Genomic DNA, 16,963 nt, shown 5'->3' with positions numbered 1-16,963 from the left:
TACTTTTAATTAACGCTCAGAGACCTTCGTCGTGAGTTCTCAGAGAGAGCATACGTCCGACTAAAACCAGTTTATTGGTTTTCATCATCTGCCTGCCATAGTCCAACCAAAATAACAGAGGGAGGTAATATGCATTTAACCCTTAGAATATATAATATTAATTAATAATTATAAATATGGTTAACTTTGAATATAAAGTTGATATAGTATTGAATATGGAGTTAAATATATATATATATATATAAAATCCCTAATACCACGATTGTTTCTTTTCGCAATTTTTTTTCCTCTTCATTACATGCCACAATTATTTTTTATATACTTGCGAGTATGACGTGTGTTGACTGCTAGTATATATAAAAATGCATATACTTTCTCTCTTGGCATAGAATATGTTAAAACTAATTAGGGTCCAACTTAACATAATTTTTCCACATGCCATTAACTTAGAAGGTTGCAGGAAACAACCACCGATGCATTTGTAAACTACAAATAAAATTTACACTGCTTTCTAATTTTTCTAGTTATTGGCATAATTTATTGTAGAATTAATAGCAAAAAGAATATAACAACTGATGATATCAAGACCATAAAACTTTCTTTCCACACCAAATATTCAAAAGACTCGATTTGAAATATTTTAATTAAATTGATAACCTAATAACTCATTTTATTGATATATTAAATAAAAAATTTGGTATATTAATTTCCATAAAGAATGTTTTGATGCTCCTCTAACTTTTGATAATAAAAATTTAAAAATAAAAAAGTAATATTTTAATTTTAAATTAATAATTTAATTGAATAATTTACTATTTTGAGTACTAGGAGGTGCAAATTATATAAAGATCAATAAAAAAAACTTAATAAAATAAATTAATATAAATAATTCCTTCTCTTAAATATTGTTTCCCCTCTACCTCTTGAAAATAAAAATTAGTTACTTGTAGTGTAAAAATTTTTTAATTTAAATTTATAAGCTAGTAACTAATTTTATTAATATAATAAATGAATAATTTAATATTCTATAAACAAATTCAATAAAATTATAAAAAATATATATGAAATTATATTATTCGTTTACACAAATAATTACTTTGACACCCTCTCTAGATGAAATTATACGAGTGTGATAAACTATTAATGAAACTTATAACCTAGTGACATATTTTAATATATTAAGTAAATAATTTAATATTTCAAAGGTGTAAATTATATACGATTCAATAATAATTTAATTTAATTTAAGTGTAATCACATATTCACTTTATCCTAAATAAAAATTAAATTTAATCTTCTAATCCATACAATGAATTAATATAAATTTTTATCATATAAAAATTCAATTAATTTTTGAAAATATAAATAATACACAGAATATAAATGTATAACGAAGTAATTTATATTATATATTAATAATTTAATATTTTAATTATTAAGAAGTGCAATTTCAAAAAAAAATATAATTTAAATTAATTATATAAATTATAAAAATAGTATGGGATGATATTATAAATTCACATAAATATTGCTTTGACCCTCTACCTTTCGGTATTAAAAGTTTATTTTGAATAAAAAATTAATCTTCTCTAAAAATATACAAGTGCGAATACATTAACAATAATTTCAGAGGTGTAATAAAAAAATATTAAACAAATATAACTACTACTCAATCCCATAAATATGGCAACCCTACCTTTTGTTAATAAAAATTAAAAATTAGTAATAAATCTTCTATTTATAAAAATTTAAAATAATTTATACAAGTATGATAATTATTTAAATTAAATTTATAACGTAGTAACTAATTTTTATAAGATGTGCAAATTATATACAAATTCAATAAAAAAGTAAAGAAAATAACACAAAAAAAAATACATGGCGTCATATTAAGTAATCCCATAAATATTATTTTGACATAGCTTCTACTTTTTGATAAAAAAATCTTTTAATTTTAGAAATTGAAAATAATTTATACAAAAGTAAAAAAATTTAATCTTCTAATTATAAAAATAAAAAAAAGATTATTCAAGTATGATAATTTATTAATTTCAATTTATAGCCTAGTTACTTATTTTAATAATATATTCAATAAATAATTTAATATTTTAATTTTTAAGAGGTTAAATTCTATATACAATTTCAATAAAAGAAATTAATAAATTAATTTAAATTAGTAAATATAAATAAAACCTATGAGTTTACATTATTGATTTTCATAAATATTGCTTCAAACAGTTATCAATAATAATAAATAATTTATACAAATCTGATAATTTTTTAATTAAATTTATAAATTTAAATTTGTATAAATTATATAAAAAATCGACTACCTTTTGATAATGAAAATTTAGTTATAAATACAAATTAAACTTTAATCCTTTAATTTTAAATTTAAATTAATTAACTAGTGTGATAATTTTTGAATTTAAATATATAACCAAGTAACTAAAATTCTAATATAGTAATAAAATAATTTAATATTTTAATTATTAAGTGGTGTTAATTATATACATATTCAATTAGAAAATTAACAAAATAATTTAAATTAAATAAATATAAATAATACAAAAATATATAGGATCATATTATTCAATCCAATAAATATTATCTGCTTTTTTGTAATAAAAAATGAAAATAATTTATACAAGTATAATAATGTTATAATTTAAATTTAAATTATAAATAAAAATAAAAAAATTAACCTTATAATTTTAAAAATCTAATAATATTCTTAATTTTTTAATTAATTTATAACCTACACTAATTTTTATTAATAGTTTTGTTAAATAATTTAATATTCAATTACTAGACATGTAAATTGTATCCAATAAAAAAATAATACAAAAATTTACGGGATCATATTATTCTCATAAATTCTCATAATATAGTTAATTAATGTTAAAAATTTAAAAAATTTGTACAAGTATGAGAATTTTTTAATTTAAATTTACAACATATATAACAACTAATACTATTGATATATTAGATAAATAATTAAAATTTTGAATATTAAGACATGTAAATATTTACAGATTCATTGAAGTTAATAAAATAAAGTTATAGAAAAGGTGTACAAGTACGAGAATTTTTAATTTAAATTTATAACATAACAACTAATATTGTTGATATATTACGTAAATAATTTAATATTATAATTATTAAAAAATATAAATTATTACAGATTCATCAATGTTAATAAAATAAAGTTATAGAAAAATTATATAAGGCCCTCCACTTTTTAGTAATAAAACTTTCTTTTGAAACCAAATTTTCAAAAGAATAATAAATCATTTTCAAAAGAATAGTAACTCATTTTATTGATATATAAAATAAATAGTTTGATATATTCATTTCCATAATGAATGTTTTGATGCCTCTCGAACTTTTGATAATAAAAATTTAAAAATAAAAAAGTAATATTTTAATTTTAAATCAAAGTTTAATTAAATAATTTACTATTTTAAGTATTAAGAGGTGCAAATTATATAAAGATCAACAAAAAAAAACTTGATAAAATAAATTATTGTAAATAATACTTTCTCATAAATATTGTTTCCCCTCTACCTTTTGAAAATACAAATTAGTTACTTGTAGTGTAATAATTTTTTAATTTAAATTTATAATCTAGTAACGAATTTTATTAATATATTAAATGAATAATTTAATATTCGATAAACAAATTAGATAATAAAAAAAATAAGATAGGAAACTTAAGTGATTGAGTTAAGTTAGAAGTTGAAGCAATATGTGTTTCATTTAACGTTTTCACAAATAAAAAGCATATTAAAGGAATAAACATTATAAAATCACCAATAAAAGATTATCAATCAAAGTCGCATCACATAAATTTAAAACAAGTCAATATTGTAACCAATGGATTGAACTTCGTTGGCTTCTAGTGAATAGGCTGTGCGCAAAACGAAATGAACGGTTAGAAAAGAACACAAATAAATGAAAAATTAATTTTTTTATTAGTCTTGTTTCTTTCTTAAGGTTGGAGTACGAATGAAAAAGAGCTACAATAGAATGAACAGAAGGGAGCTATAATAGGATGTTCTCACCGTGTAAAGTGAATCCGTGTTCTAACTGTGTAAAGTGAATCCGTGTTGACCAGCACTCGAAGATTACCCTCCTCAGTTCAGCAACTGTTTTCATTCCCTGTCATGTCTTATTATGTTCCTACAAGGCTGCCGTTAGAAAGTGGTAAAATCAATAACTGTTTTCATTCCCAATTTGCCCCACTTCTGTTGATAAAGAGGAACATTAACAGTTTCATCATTCTTGTAATCTCATACAATATCTCTTTCTGCATAGAAGTTGAGCAGTTAAGCATAACTCCACCTTAGTGTTTGGGACAAAAACAATGTTGGTAAGCCGACTCCCAGATTAACAAAGAGATTCACTAACCTCAATTTTGGATACAAAGCAAACCAAAAGCTCATACTCAAAATCATTTCCATCCTTTCCACCAGAAACTTCAGAAATGTCATCCATGCTCCCAAAGTCTACAGAATCACTGAGAAAATTAATGCACTCTTTGTCAGTAGCACAAATGTGTAATAGATACCCAGATGACAAGATCTTTTCTAGAGCTGAAGTGATCAAATTCTCAAGGTCACGGAGTGATCCACAAGGTTCAACTCAAAAATTCATGGCAAAAGAGAATTCCACACCAAGTAAAAGCCAATAATATCTAAAATTGCTAGTTGGCATGCGTAAATGTAAGCTACCTGTTATCGCAGCAGCTAGTTGGACTGCTAAATTCTTCGGTGGGTTCCAATAATCTGAGCCCATCTCAGAATTGATATGTTCGGTATTGCTATGGTAGGTAACGATGTAGTTGTTCTTGCTAAGCATATCACTGGATATGAACTCACTATTCCTGATAAAATGTTTGAATCAATATAGAAACCACAAACTCACTAATGAAGATTTTGCCAACATTTTCATCCCCCTATTTCCTTGTGTTGTTCTCCCTTCAACGTACCAGCACTTAGGCCATACTTCTCCAAAAGATTGACTCCCTACAAAACCAGAACAAGCATGATTAACAAATATTTCCACAAGGAAATTTGACTTTGATGATGTCTTGGTTAATGTTATTAGAGCAGACAATGTACAAAGACTCAGTTTCTACCAGCAATCGTTCGCGCTAAACTACGAAAAGCAAATAAAAAAAGGTACTTTAATAGTATAAAAAAAGAGTAAATGAAAAGGGTAAGCAATTGTTTCCCTCTGGTTCAACATGTTTTAACTAACAGTACTGCCTTACATTGTCCTCAAGCAAAAGTCTCAACCTTAAGAATGTCTTGCCACTGCTGCCGTGATCACATGGATCACAGGGGATGCTACAGTCTCAGCACTCACAGAAAGTGGAACATGGGCTTTGCCAGCAGCAATAGCGTGGCTCAGTGCTTGAATCAGATGAACAATCAGATTCGAGGTTTTGACCCAGCACACATGCTTTCGTACATAGATTGAATCTGATCCTCACATATTTGCATATCATTGGCATATTAGAAGGACCATGTTTCTTTCTTAGCAGACCTGAAAATGATCATATCAAAGTACAGACCATAAGTCACTGCCATATTTCAACATAAATAGATTAAAAGAAAAAGAGCACTACAAGTTATCATGCACTACATCCAAAAGTGAATGTTGTTGCACCAGAAAATCACCATCAGCAAACTAGGCATACCTAATACTACTATTCTGCAAAAACAATGTATAATTAAACTTTCTTGCCCTTTCCATTTCCAACTATTTCCATATTGTATGCAAAACAAGAGTCCTTTAATTACTCACACCACAAACTTACACTATTGTTTTAGCACTACCGCATATGCCCAAGCAAATTTTCATAGAAATATAAACTTTGAATTAGTTTAGGAAAAGTAACAAATATTACGAGAAAGGGAATGCCTATAAAATGATAAATTTTCAATAGACCATTTTCTGAGTACAAGAAGGAGAAAATACCTTAACCAAGGTTTGTGTTGGGATACTTTGCATGTCTGATGTGATTGTGGACATCATCACTAGCACCCCAATAATTAAATGTGCTGCAATTGGCTAACAATAGATAATGAGCAGCTGCTTCAATAGCAACACAAGACAAAACACAAAATCCTACAGGTGACACCTGAAAATAGTCCCTGCTCATGTTCAGAATCTCTCTTCATTTAAGAATCTACCTTTTTCTTTCTTAAGGTTCGACTAGGAATGAAAAAGAGCTATAACACGTTCTCACCGTGTGAAGTTTGACAGGCACTGTTACATTTTGTTCCCTCCCCAGTTTAGCAGCTGTTTTAATTCCCTTTTATAGAGAATGGAACACTAGTATATGCATCAACGTTTGATCAGCTAACTTGGTAGAGTTTCATAAACCTAATTTTCAAGCAACAAAGTCTAAAAAATAACAAGACGTCAGAAAGGACTCAAACATAACAATTGTGGCAAGTTGCTGCACACAAATCATATCATATGCAAAGCCTATTGAAGGCACTGTTTAGCACTTCTCTTTTCATTCTTAAGAGCTGTAATTATACTAGAAGCAAAGAGAAATCTAGCAGAAACATTAATTATGAGCAGCTTATTATGGTGCACAAGCAATGCAAGAAAAAAGATTTTGTCAAGGATACATGAAATTACATCACATGGTATATGTAAAGCAACTTATTCCACTTCTGTCAGTCAGTTGTTGTTTATTACACTTAAATAAGCAATATTATTTCCTCCCTTGCCCCTGTCTCCAACCATGAAGAAAGAGAAGGTTGGTTAAGAAAGAAGAAACAAAGGTTAAAGCACCAAAACCCCAGCATTCTTTCTCTTTTTATCTTTCTTCTTTTGGCTATCCAAAAGGTCTACCAATAACATGAAAGTTCAATAGCACCACTAAATCACCGAAACTAGAAATACAATACTATTTAGGAAAGTAAAATACACATGGAGAGGATTTACTATGAACACTAAAAGTCAGGAGAATCCTTACTTGTCAAATAGCTGAAATTTTTCGCATTGTTTGCAAACCCAAGGATTTCCAGCAACCATCAGAATGCAACTGCAGCAATGCATGCAGGCATGCTGTATGTGCACCATGATGAAGCCTTCCTTCAAAGGAAATATTGCTTCACCGAGCTACGTAAACAAAGTAAGTTTCAGAACTAAAAAATGGGAGTAGCAGCCACAATTCTACTTCATATGTGTGAGGAAGAGAGTCGCAAAATGAATGAAATAAAGGTGTAGGACACAACAAAATACACTAAAAATTGTATACTAAGCTAATGCACTTAAAATTATGATATAGTAGGACAATAACAAAAATATCAAAATTGATAGATGCTATAATAAAATGATTCCTGCTTACAACACTGAAAAGGACAAGCAAACTTTTCGAATTTGATAGCGAAATTACTTTGTTCATTAACCGCAGATCCTTTGATGCATGGTCAGAATGCCTTCAAAACTCTTCTCGTGATCTTCTTTTTCCTAGTTCCCTTCTTATGCTAAATTTTTCCATCCTCTTATTGTTGTAGTTGATACATCATGTCCTCTGCAGCACCAGGCCAATAATCTCCATAAAAGTATGGCAACCAAGTTGCAGTTACCTTTGCTTTACAATAACTGGTGCACACAAAGAAATGGTCGTAGAGATTAGTAAGGTCAACTGCAATATTTTACCTTGCAGCTTTTCTTAGCATGGACAATTAACTGAAACCAAGGCGATAATTCAAGTAAAATAGAGGGACAAATTACCTCACAACTCGCAATCTACAGTCTCATGTCAAACAATCATCAAACTTACCACTCCCTAAGTTCAAGCGAGTTTGGTGTCTTCTGAAATTCTGGGTGGCAAAACAAAATGTAATCTTCCCTTTTCATCAAAGGGCAAGCCCATATATAACAGCTTGTAAAACCACGCTTTTTGCAGTATTCTAAGAATCCAATCTAAAAATATAAGAACATGATGGGTACTAACACAACAGAAATTGCAACTATAATGTCACAAAAGAGCAAGGGTCCAGAATACTTGCCAAAATTTCATGGTACACAAATCTTCACAGAACCTCTCCAGTCACTGCTTTGACCTCAGGCCTGAAATACTTAAGTGAGTTCACGATGATGATAAATTCTTTGATCAACATGCAAACACTAACATTCAGGGCTCTATATGGCCATGAACCGCGTGCGTGAATGTCTTTACCAATCACAACAAAATCCAGCCATCAGCCCCTAATAAATAGACAACAACACATAATACTTACCTGGCTTACCAACTGTCTAAGACCTGTAAAATGCTGTAATATGATGCCAGACTTGTCCTGGGGTGAACAACTTTGTCAATGATAGTCCTTTCATTTTCGGCTTTCCAGACATAGATGCGTTCTCTGAATGTAATGGCGGATTTTACATCTTAGACTTTTCCATTTCCTTCTCAGCTTTAATGACCTCCTGTACACCAAATCCAGTAGAGTTCATTTTTGCAGTAGGATCACCTCCGGCCTCTGGATGTTGGCAATTTCCAAGTCATGCTTTTCATTTCAATCATTTTGTAACTTAATAGTCCAACACTTCCAGAAACTTCCCTTTGTCTTACACTGCTGCCATGATCACATGGACCACAGGGGAAACTACAGTCTCAGCAGCCAGAGATAGTGGAACATAGGCTTGGCCTGCAGCAATTCCATGATACCTCTAACTTTCTTTGGCTCAGTGCTTGAATCAGATGAAGAATCATATCGGGTCTTGACCCAGCACACATGCTTTGCCACAGAGATCGAATCTGAACCACGTATATTACAGGTTTCTTTCTTACCAGCCCTGCAAATGATTACATCAAAGTTCAAATCACAAGTTGTAGCCATATTTTCAACATAAATGGATTTAACAATAAGAACACTAGAATTCTCATGCACTATATTAAAAATTAAATGTTGTACCATAAAATCACCATAAGCAATACCTAATACTAATATTCTGCACAGAGAATATATGATTAGACTTTCTTGCCCTTTCCATTTCTAGCTATTTTCACATTGTATGCAAAACAAGAGTCATTTAATTATTCACACCACAAACTTTGGAGCTCTGAAGTCTCATGGGATGGTAAATGGTTGCATAGCCAACACATCATTTTCAGCATATGGACGCATATGGACATACATCAAGCATAGAATATGACAAGTAGAAGATTTAATGCTCGTTACATGAGTAAACCTGATCCTTACACTATTGTTTTAGCACTACTGCATTTGCCCACGCAAATTTTCATTGAAATATGAACTTTGAATTAGTTTATGAACAGTAGCCAATAGGTTACGAGAAAAGTAATGCCTATAAAATGATAAATTTTCAGTAGACCATGAAAAAGAAGGAGAAAATACTTGAACCAAGGTTTCTGTTGGGAGACTTTAGATGTCAGATGTGATTGTAGTCATCATCACCAGCACCCCAATACTTAAATGTGCTACAGCGGGCTAACAATAGATAATGAGCAGCTGCTTCATAGCAACACAAGCAAAACAAAAAATCCCACAAGTGACACATGAAAATATTCCCTACTCATGTTCACAAGCTCTCTTTGTTTCAGAATCTACCAACTATGCATAAGGATCCATAGAAGGAACCAACTGCAGATCAGTGAAACTTCATCACAAGCAATACAACGTGAAGTTTTGAACTCAAGATCAGGACTGAACATTCGATTTCTATTCTCATAAATTAATATACTTCATTTTCATCTCATTGATTCATTAATATGAATTAAATAAAATAACTTACATATTGTAAGCATGTAAATGTACATGAAATTAATATCTTTACTAATTATATTAAAAATATTAGTTAGCATATTCTAAACTAAAACCATGGACTATAATTAAACAAATTTTTAAATAAAACGAAACTGAAAAGAGAAGATGTGAACAATAAAAGAAAAAAAGTCTAAAGTAGTATTTGTTGAGGCTTCTCTTGATCCCATTGGTGAAATAATTATAAGAACAAAAATAAAGAGGCAAAGACGACACACAATATTAATTTTAAGGCATGCTAGCTCTAAACTTCACACAAAAATCCACTCACCACAGTAACAATAACACAAGAGTTAAATCTCACTACTCTAACTTCCAACTATGATGTGTAAAAAACTATAACCTACCTTACACTCCCACTCCCACTTCCATCCTCCAGGAAAATGGGGTAACTTAACATCATTAAAGTATGCAATAAATTCTTTCTTAATCACTTGAAATAAGCGTGCATAAGAGCTTTAAAATATATCTTATTAGATTCCCCCACACCGGAACCATGACTGCCCTCAAGCATGTCTCAATCTAAATACACAAATTATCCATGTAGCAATTCTCAAATTTCCTTTAATGTCATTCAAGTATATCGCCTATACTAATATGACTTAACAGTATAAGAAGAGCCAGCAATATTGACACAACCACTTGCAGCACAACATTCAGCACACAAGTATCCCATTGACTTCATTAAAATAAAATGAAACAAGTCTTAGCACTCTCACAAGAGTATCACTCTAGTCACTCATAAAGTATTTAAGAATTTGGGTTCCACTGAAATCAATACATAGAATGTCATTACCATAGGCTTGCTTGTGAATCAAATCTCCTCCACCAACGAAATGAAAATTAATACATGAATCAAAGGGTCTTTCCATGGATTGTAATGGGGTTTAGGACAAGGTGTGGTAACAGATAGGTTGAATTGTGGCTTATGAACTCAAAGGAGTGATGCCTACCTAGTTGCTTATCCTTCCATCCTCATAGGCTTTTAACTCGTTTCAAATGATTTGAACGATCAAACACCTCCAATTTTTCCTTTTTTGTTTTTTCAAAAACCACCTAGAGGTGGGAAGAGCTTTTCGGAGTCCCCAGTCCTTCTATATTAAAATTCATAAAATAATTACTAATTAAGGTAATAATATCTGAGCCCGGGTTCGAACCGGGGACCTCTAGTGTGTGAGACTAGCATTCCTTTTGCTGTTTCTGTTTCTCTCTTTTTTTTTTTCTAAATCTTTTCTTCTTTCCTTTCTTTTTTGCTTCTTTTTCTTCTCTTTATTCTTTCTGTTTCATCATTTGTTTTTCATTTCCTCATCTAATTTCTTTTTCTCTTTTGTTTCTCTTTTTCTTCTCAATCTTTTTTCTTTCTTTTTCCTTCTTTTTTTTTCTTCTTTTCCTTTTCTCTTTATTCTTTCTATTTCATCGTTTGTTTCTCATTTCCTCGTCCCATTTCTTTTTTTCTTTTGTTTGGGACTTTTCTTTGGGACTAGCAGTGCATCCCTTGTATGCAACCTCATTTCATACACTCATTTTCATGTCAATTTACAAACAACCAAGCCAACACCACTCCCTTGAATGGGTTCAAAATCATTTCAAGAGATAATCAAGAAGGGCATGATTAAGCTTATAACACGGTTTAACCAACAAAGGAAAAGTCAAGGCTCAAATGAGTTTTGCTATGGATGAATTCAAGATAGGCTCTTTTGAGGTCAATGGGGTATTCCAAGTGCCCTTATCACTTTCATGCACCAATCTTACAAGAATGTGAACTCAAAATGTATTACACAAGCAAGTTCTAGAGTGGACACAATAAGTTTGATGCCCTAAATCAAAAGAAGTTTAGGTTCACTATTTAGATGAAAGTACTTTGGCCCAAAAGCTCACACAAAGGCTTTTGTGCTGGTTCTTGAACATTGCTTATTTGGTGCGGTCAATGGAACACACTTCACGTAATTTTTTTTTAATATGTCACTAGTCCTAGTTTCTCCTACTTATCTGGACTTATATAAAAAATTCCTATTAATCTAAGAGATATCACAAGACAACAATCAGAAAATTCAAGTGCTACCAAAGGATAATTTACATATTTTTCTCAAGACACTAACTCGTTCACAAGTTTCCGTGTTCATTAAAAATTGTCAACCCCCAAATAATAATTTTCAGTCTCCACACATCCATATTCCAAAAATTAATTCCCTGACTAATCTAAGTCTATTGTCGCAATCAATATTAGGCTTCAATCTCTTGTTAACTTTTATTACAAGTAAGATTGTTTGTCAAGTCACTCTATTCCAATAGGAGTAATATGCCATAATCCGTAGAGCACAACCAACAATAAAATAAAGTTTTGGAAGTTCCAAGTCAAACCTTCCTTTATTTTACTAAAACAATTCTTTCATAACATGTTCTACAGAGAGTTGTGAATCTTTCTAATCGAAATCAATCGTCAAAATGTATTAATTAGAAACAATGAGCTAAAGAAACTGAAAGAAAAGACAAACTCAAGCAAAGAAAATCTTTTCTACACACGAGAATTGTGAAACATACCTATTCATCATGAACTGAAGATAAAAATGCAGCAAATTTCATGCACCTCAGAAACAATAATCATGAAAATGATTGCCATGTGGAGTTGTGGCTGCAGCTATCAAGGGGTGCACATGTGAGGCAAGTGCCATGAGCTCCACCATTCCACCTTATTTGCATTGCCATTGCTCATGAAATTTACGAAGCATAGTAGTAAGTATACATACAAAACGATGACTTACCTAGTGACAATAAAATAGAACTTAGAACATATGTCCACAAAGGTACCAGTTGCCTACCTAAATATAATTCTAATATAGTGTTCACGCAATGTAATGCTCAAATTTTGCAATGTTTTTTTTTTTTGATTTTGTATGTAAAACTCAAGCACCCATGCTTTTCAAAATCCCGCCGTATGGAGTTGGTTAACACTCACAATAAACTAACAATCTTCAAAATGCTCAGGATCTTCATAATCATTGGCAGCCTCATTTTGAAGCACCACATTCCTACATGATAATCAAGTTTGAGCTTCAACTTCAAATAAGATCTTTTTATATTTGTGAAATTGAATAACTAGTTTCTCAGGCAAAGTAGTCTACCAAAGAGGAGGCCGTGCTCTAAAGACTTCGTATACGAGCTTTCGACCCCAAAACACATGCTTTGACACATAGATCGAATCTGATCCACGTATACTGGCACATCAGAAGGACCATGTTCCTTTCTTACCAGTCCTGCAAATGATCACATGAAAGTTCAAATCATAAGTCGCAGCCATATTTTGAACATAAATGGATTTTAAGAAAAAAAAAGAACACTAGAAGTTCTCATGCACTACATCCAAAATTAGATGCTGCACCATAAAATTGTAATCAGCAGCCTAGCCAAACCTAATACTAATATTCTGCAAAATGAACGTATAATTTGATTGTCTTGCCCTTTCGAGTTCTAACTAGTTCCATATTATATGCAAAACAAGAGTCACTTAGTTACAAACACCACAAACTTTGGACCAGTGATGTCTCATGGGATGGTTGCATAGCCAACACATCATTTTCAGCCTATGGGCATAGCACAGTCATAGAATTCTATACTAGTAGAAAAGTAGCTAATGCTCTTTACAATAAGATAAACCTAATCCATGCACATTATTGATTCAGCACTACCGCATTTATGCACTATGAATTAGTTTAGAAAAAAGTAGCCAATAAGTTACAAGAAAAGGAATGTCTATATATTAATAAATATTCAATAGATTATTTTCTGGGTGAACCTGAACCAAGGTTTCTGTAGGGACACTTCACATGTCTAATGTGATTGTGGTCATCATCACCAGCACCTCAATAATTAAATGTGCTGCAGTAGGCCGACAATAGAGAATGAGCAGCCGCTTCAACAGCAACACAAGCAAAACACAAAATCCACACGTGACACACGAGAATAGTCCATGCTCATGTTCAGAATTGCTCTTCATTTCAGAATCTACCTTTTTCTTTGTTAAGGTGGAGTAGGAAAGAAAAAAGAGCTTATAGGTGTTCTCACCATGTGAAGTAAATCCGTATTGACTGGCACTATTAGATTTTCTTCCCTCCTCATTGCAGGTGTTTTCATTCCTTGTTCTAGAGAATGGACCACCAGTACATCCATCAACTTTTGATCAGCTAACTTGGAAGAGTTTCATAAATATAATTTTAAAGAACAAATTATCTTTAAACAGTAATAGCAACTGCAGCCACAACCAGGAAAAGTGTAAAAAATAACAAGACACCAGAAAGTACTCAACATAACAATTATGGCCAGCTGTTGCACACAAATTATATTTATCAAATCATATGCACAAACTGTTGAAAAGACATTGTTTAGCCTTCTTTTCTCATTCTTAACAGCCGTAATTATACTAGAAGCAAAGGGAAATCTATATAAACAGAAAGAAGAACCAATAAACTATCAATAAACTAAGGGAACATCAGAATTCATAATTGATAAAAGTTTTGTTGTTCTACATGAATAAACACAGACCCACTGGGGCACAATGTTAATCATGCTGCAACTAAATACTAAATGTTTAGTGAGCAACCGTTTTGATTATTCAAGCTCTACACCTTCAATTCTCTCCCACTAATTTCCCTTTCTCATATTGAAGAACCAGCTAGCTGGAAGAAACATTAATTATGAGAAGCTTATCATGGTACACAAGCAATGCAAGAAAAAAGATTTTCTCAAGGATACATGAAATTATATTACATGACATATGTCAATTGTTATTTATTATACTTAATAAGCAGTACTATTTCATCAAGAGCCCCTGTCTCCAGCCATAACGAGAGAGAAGATTGATTAAGAAAGTAGAAATGAGGGCTAAAGCACCAAAACCCCAACATTCCTTCTCTTCTTTTCTTTCTTCTTTCGGCTATCCAAAACGTCTACTAATAAAATGAATGCTCGATAGCACAACTAAATCACCAAAACTAGAAATTCTATTTACGAAAATGAAATATACAATGGAGAGAATTTCTATGAACAACAAAAGTCGGGAGAACCCTTACTTGCACATAGCTGAAATTTTTTTGCTTTGTTTGCAAACCCAATGATTTCAGCAACCATCATAATGCAGCAGCAGCAGCAGTGCGCGCAGGCATGCTATATGTGTACCATAATGAAGCCGTCTTTCATGGGAGATATTGTTTCACTGATCTACATAAACAATGTAAGTTTGAGAACCAAGACATTTCCAGCAACCATCCAACTCAATTTCTTTTCCTTTTTTCTAGCACTTTCTTCTCTACTGCTCTGGCTTTACAAACCCTAAATAAAAGAAATAAGAAATTGCGATGTTGAGTGAACAGTAGTTTTGAGGGTTTTTACCAGTGGGGTTTTCTTTCTTGAATTTGTGTCGCATCCACCTCCAATGTCACTTCTCCTAGGTGTGCTGATTGGTGAAAGAAACACATATTTGCTTCCATCAACCGGAGTAATAAACCATCCGCCAGTGGTACTAAACCCTAACCCCTCTGTTGGTTTTTTCTCTTTGTTTTTGAGGGGTTTTCTGAAAATCCTTCTTTTGCCCGTACTTTTCGGGGTTGAGAAGTAAACAGAGGGATGAAAGGAGAAATGTAGGTGAAAGGGATTTTACAAATGAGAGAAAAGAAAGATTGAAAGATATTAAACTTCTTTATTCCTTCAAGAATCTCTGGTTCTTGTGTAGAGAAATCCAAGAAAACACGAAACACAAAAAGAAAGAATCTACTTCCCATCCGCACACCAATCTAGGCCATCGTCAATACAAACTAAAATTTCATTTTCCTATTGACATTTATGTATTTGGTAATCGGGATCAGGAATTGTTAAAATGTGGCAAGTGGAAGATGCAGCTCAAGTCAGCTCCAAGGAAGAAGAAGAACAGTGAACAGGGCTTCCATTATTTCTGTTGCGTTTAAAAACGTGTTTATAAAGTCACGATTTTATAAGTGACTTCTTTATTTTCCAGCAACTCTTTAGTCAGTTTATTCTGTTAGGAACTGAAGTGTATATATACAACACTTCTTGGCTTCTCCGATATATGAAAACATATTGTTTCCTTTCTCTTCCTACAAACTCACTCTGCTACATGTCTCTCTCAATTCATATTGACTGATTCCATTTCAACATGGCATCAGAGCAGGTTGAGCTCTGAAAAATAACAAGAACCACAGTATCTGTTTTGCGTTCTTGAGTCAAGAAAAACGCTGACGAAACCACCATGGAAGAAAGGAACTCTGACATAAAGAACCAAGGAAATGATAATCTTGTAATTGCTCTTGTGTCAACACCATTGGATGGCAATAACTATCTTTCGTGGGCAAGATCGATCGAAATTGCCCTTGGAGCGAGGCAGAAACTAGGATACATAGATGGAACATGTGAAAAACCAACTGAAGGCAAGGAGGCCATGGAACAATGGAGGAAAAATGACTACATGGTTGTATCATGGATCCTCAATTCTATTTCAAAAGGAATTGCAGAGGCATTCTTATATGGAAGATCAGCCAGGGACTTGTGGGTAGAACATGTAATGCGGTTCGGTGAAAGTCATGGACCTTTGCTGTATCAGATACAAAGAGATATCAGCTCCATGTCACAAAGAAACATGAGTATGGCAGAGTACTTCACTAAACTCAAAAGATTGTGGGATGAACTGGTGTCCCTTGATCCATTGCCCGTTTGCTCTTGTGGAGCAAGCAAGAAAATTTCAGACAGAACGGAAGCCTACCAATTAATTCAGTTTCTGATGGGACTTGGCGACCCATATGACCACGTGAGAAACCAGATTTTGCTCATAGACCCTTTGCCACTGCTGCAAAGGCGTACTCTATAGTGCACAGAGTGGAGAAACAAAGAGAGGTCAACTCAGGCATCAATAAAATTGAAAAAGAAGGGGTGATGGCAGTACAAGTTCTTGAACCAAGAAGGCAGACAAATGTAAGGGGAAACTTCAAGAAAGCTCCCATAGACAAGAAACAATTGCTGTGTGAACATTGCAAGAAGAGGGGGCACTTGAAGGAAGGTTGCTTCGAGCTGATAGGATTTCCAGACTGGTACAAAGGCATTACTGATAGAGGGAAGACTGGTAGCAAACAATTAAACTTCAG

The 16,963-nt window shown here is 32.1% G+C and overlaps 1 protein-coding gene across 1 annotated transcript; it reads left to right on the top strand.

Annotated features, from left to right (window-relative positions):
• Window positions 1-16,074: 16,074 nt before the first annotated feature.
• On the top strand, window positions 16,075-16,689 carry LOC110013306. Its single transcript, XM_020699490.1, has one exon. It carries the CDS (start codon window positions 16,075-16,077, stop codon window positions 16,687-16,689), a length of 615 nt encoding a protein of 204 aa, XP_020555149.1.
• Window positions 16,690-16,963: the final 274 nt, after the last annotated feature.

Source organism: Sesamum indicum, unplaced genomic scaffold (assembly GCF_000512975.1).
Source record: "Sesamum indicum cultivar Zhongzhi No. 13 unplaced genomic scaffold, S_indicum_v1.0 scaffold00119, whole genome shotgun sequence".
NCBI lineage: Eukaryota > Viridiplantae > Streptophyta > Magnoliopsida > Lamiales > Pedaliaceae > Sesamum > Sesamum indicum.
Note: the sequence above shows the minus strand (reverse complement) of the source record. Positions and strands in the feature narration are given on the sequence as shown.

Bases quoted from the DNA above. Each gene is read 5' to 3' on its own strand.
- LOC110013306 (XM_020699490.1), top strand. From the start codon at position 16,075: ATGGAAGAAAGGAACTCTGACATAAAGAACCAAGGAAATGATAATCTT.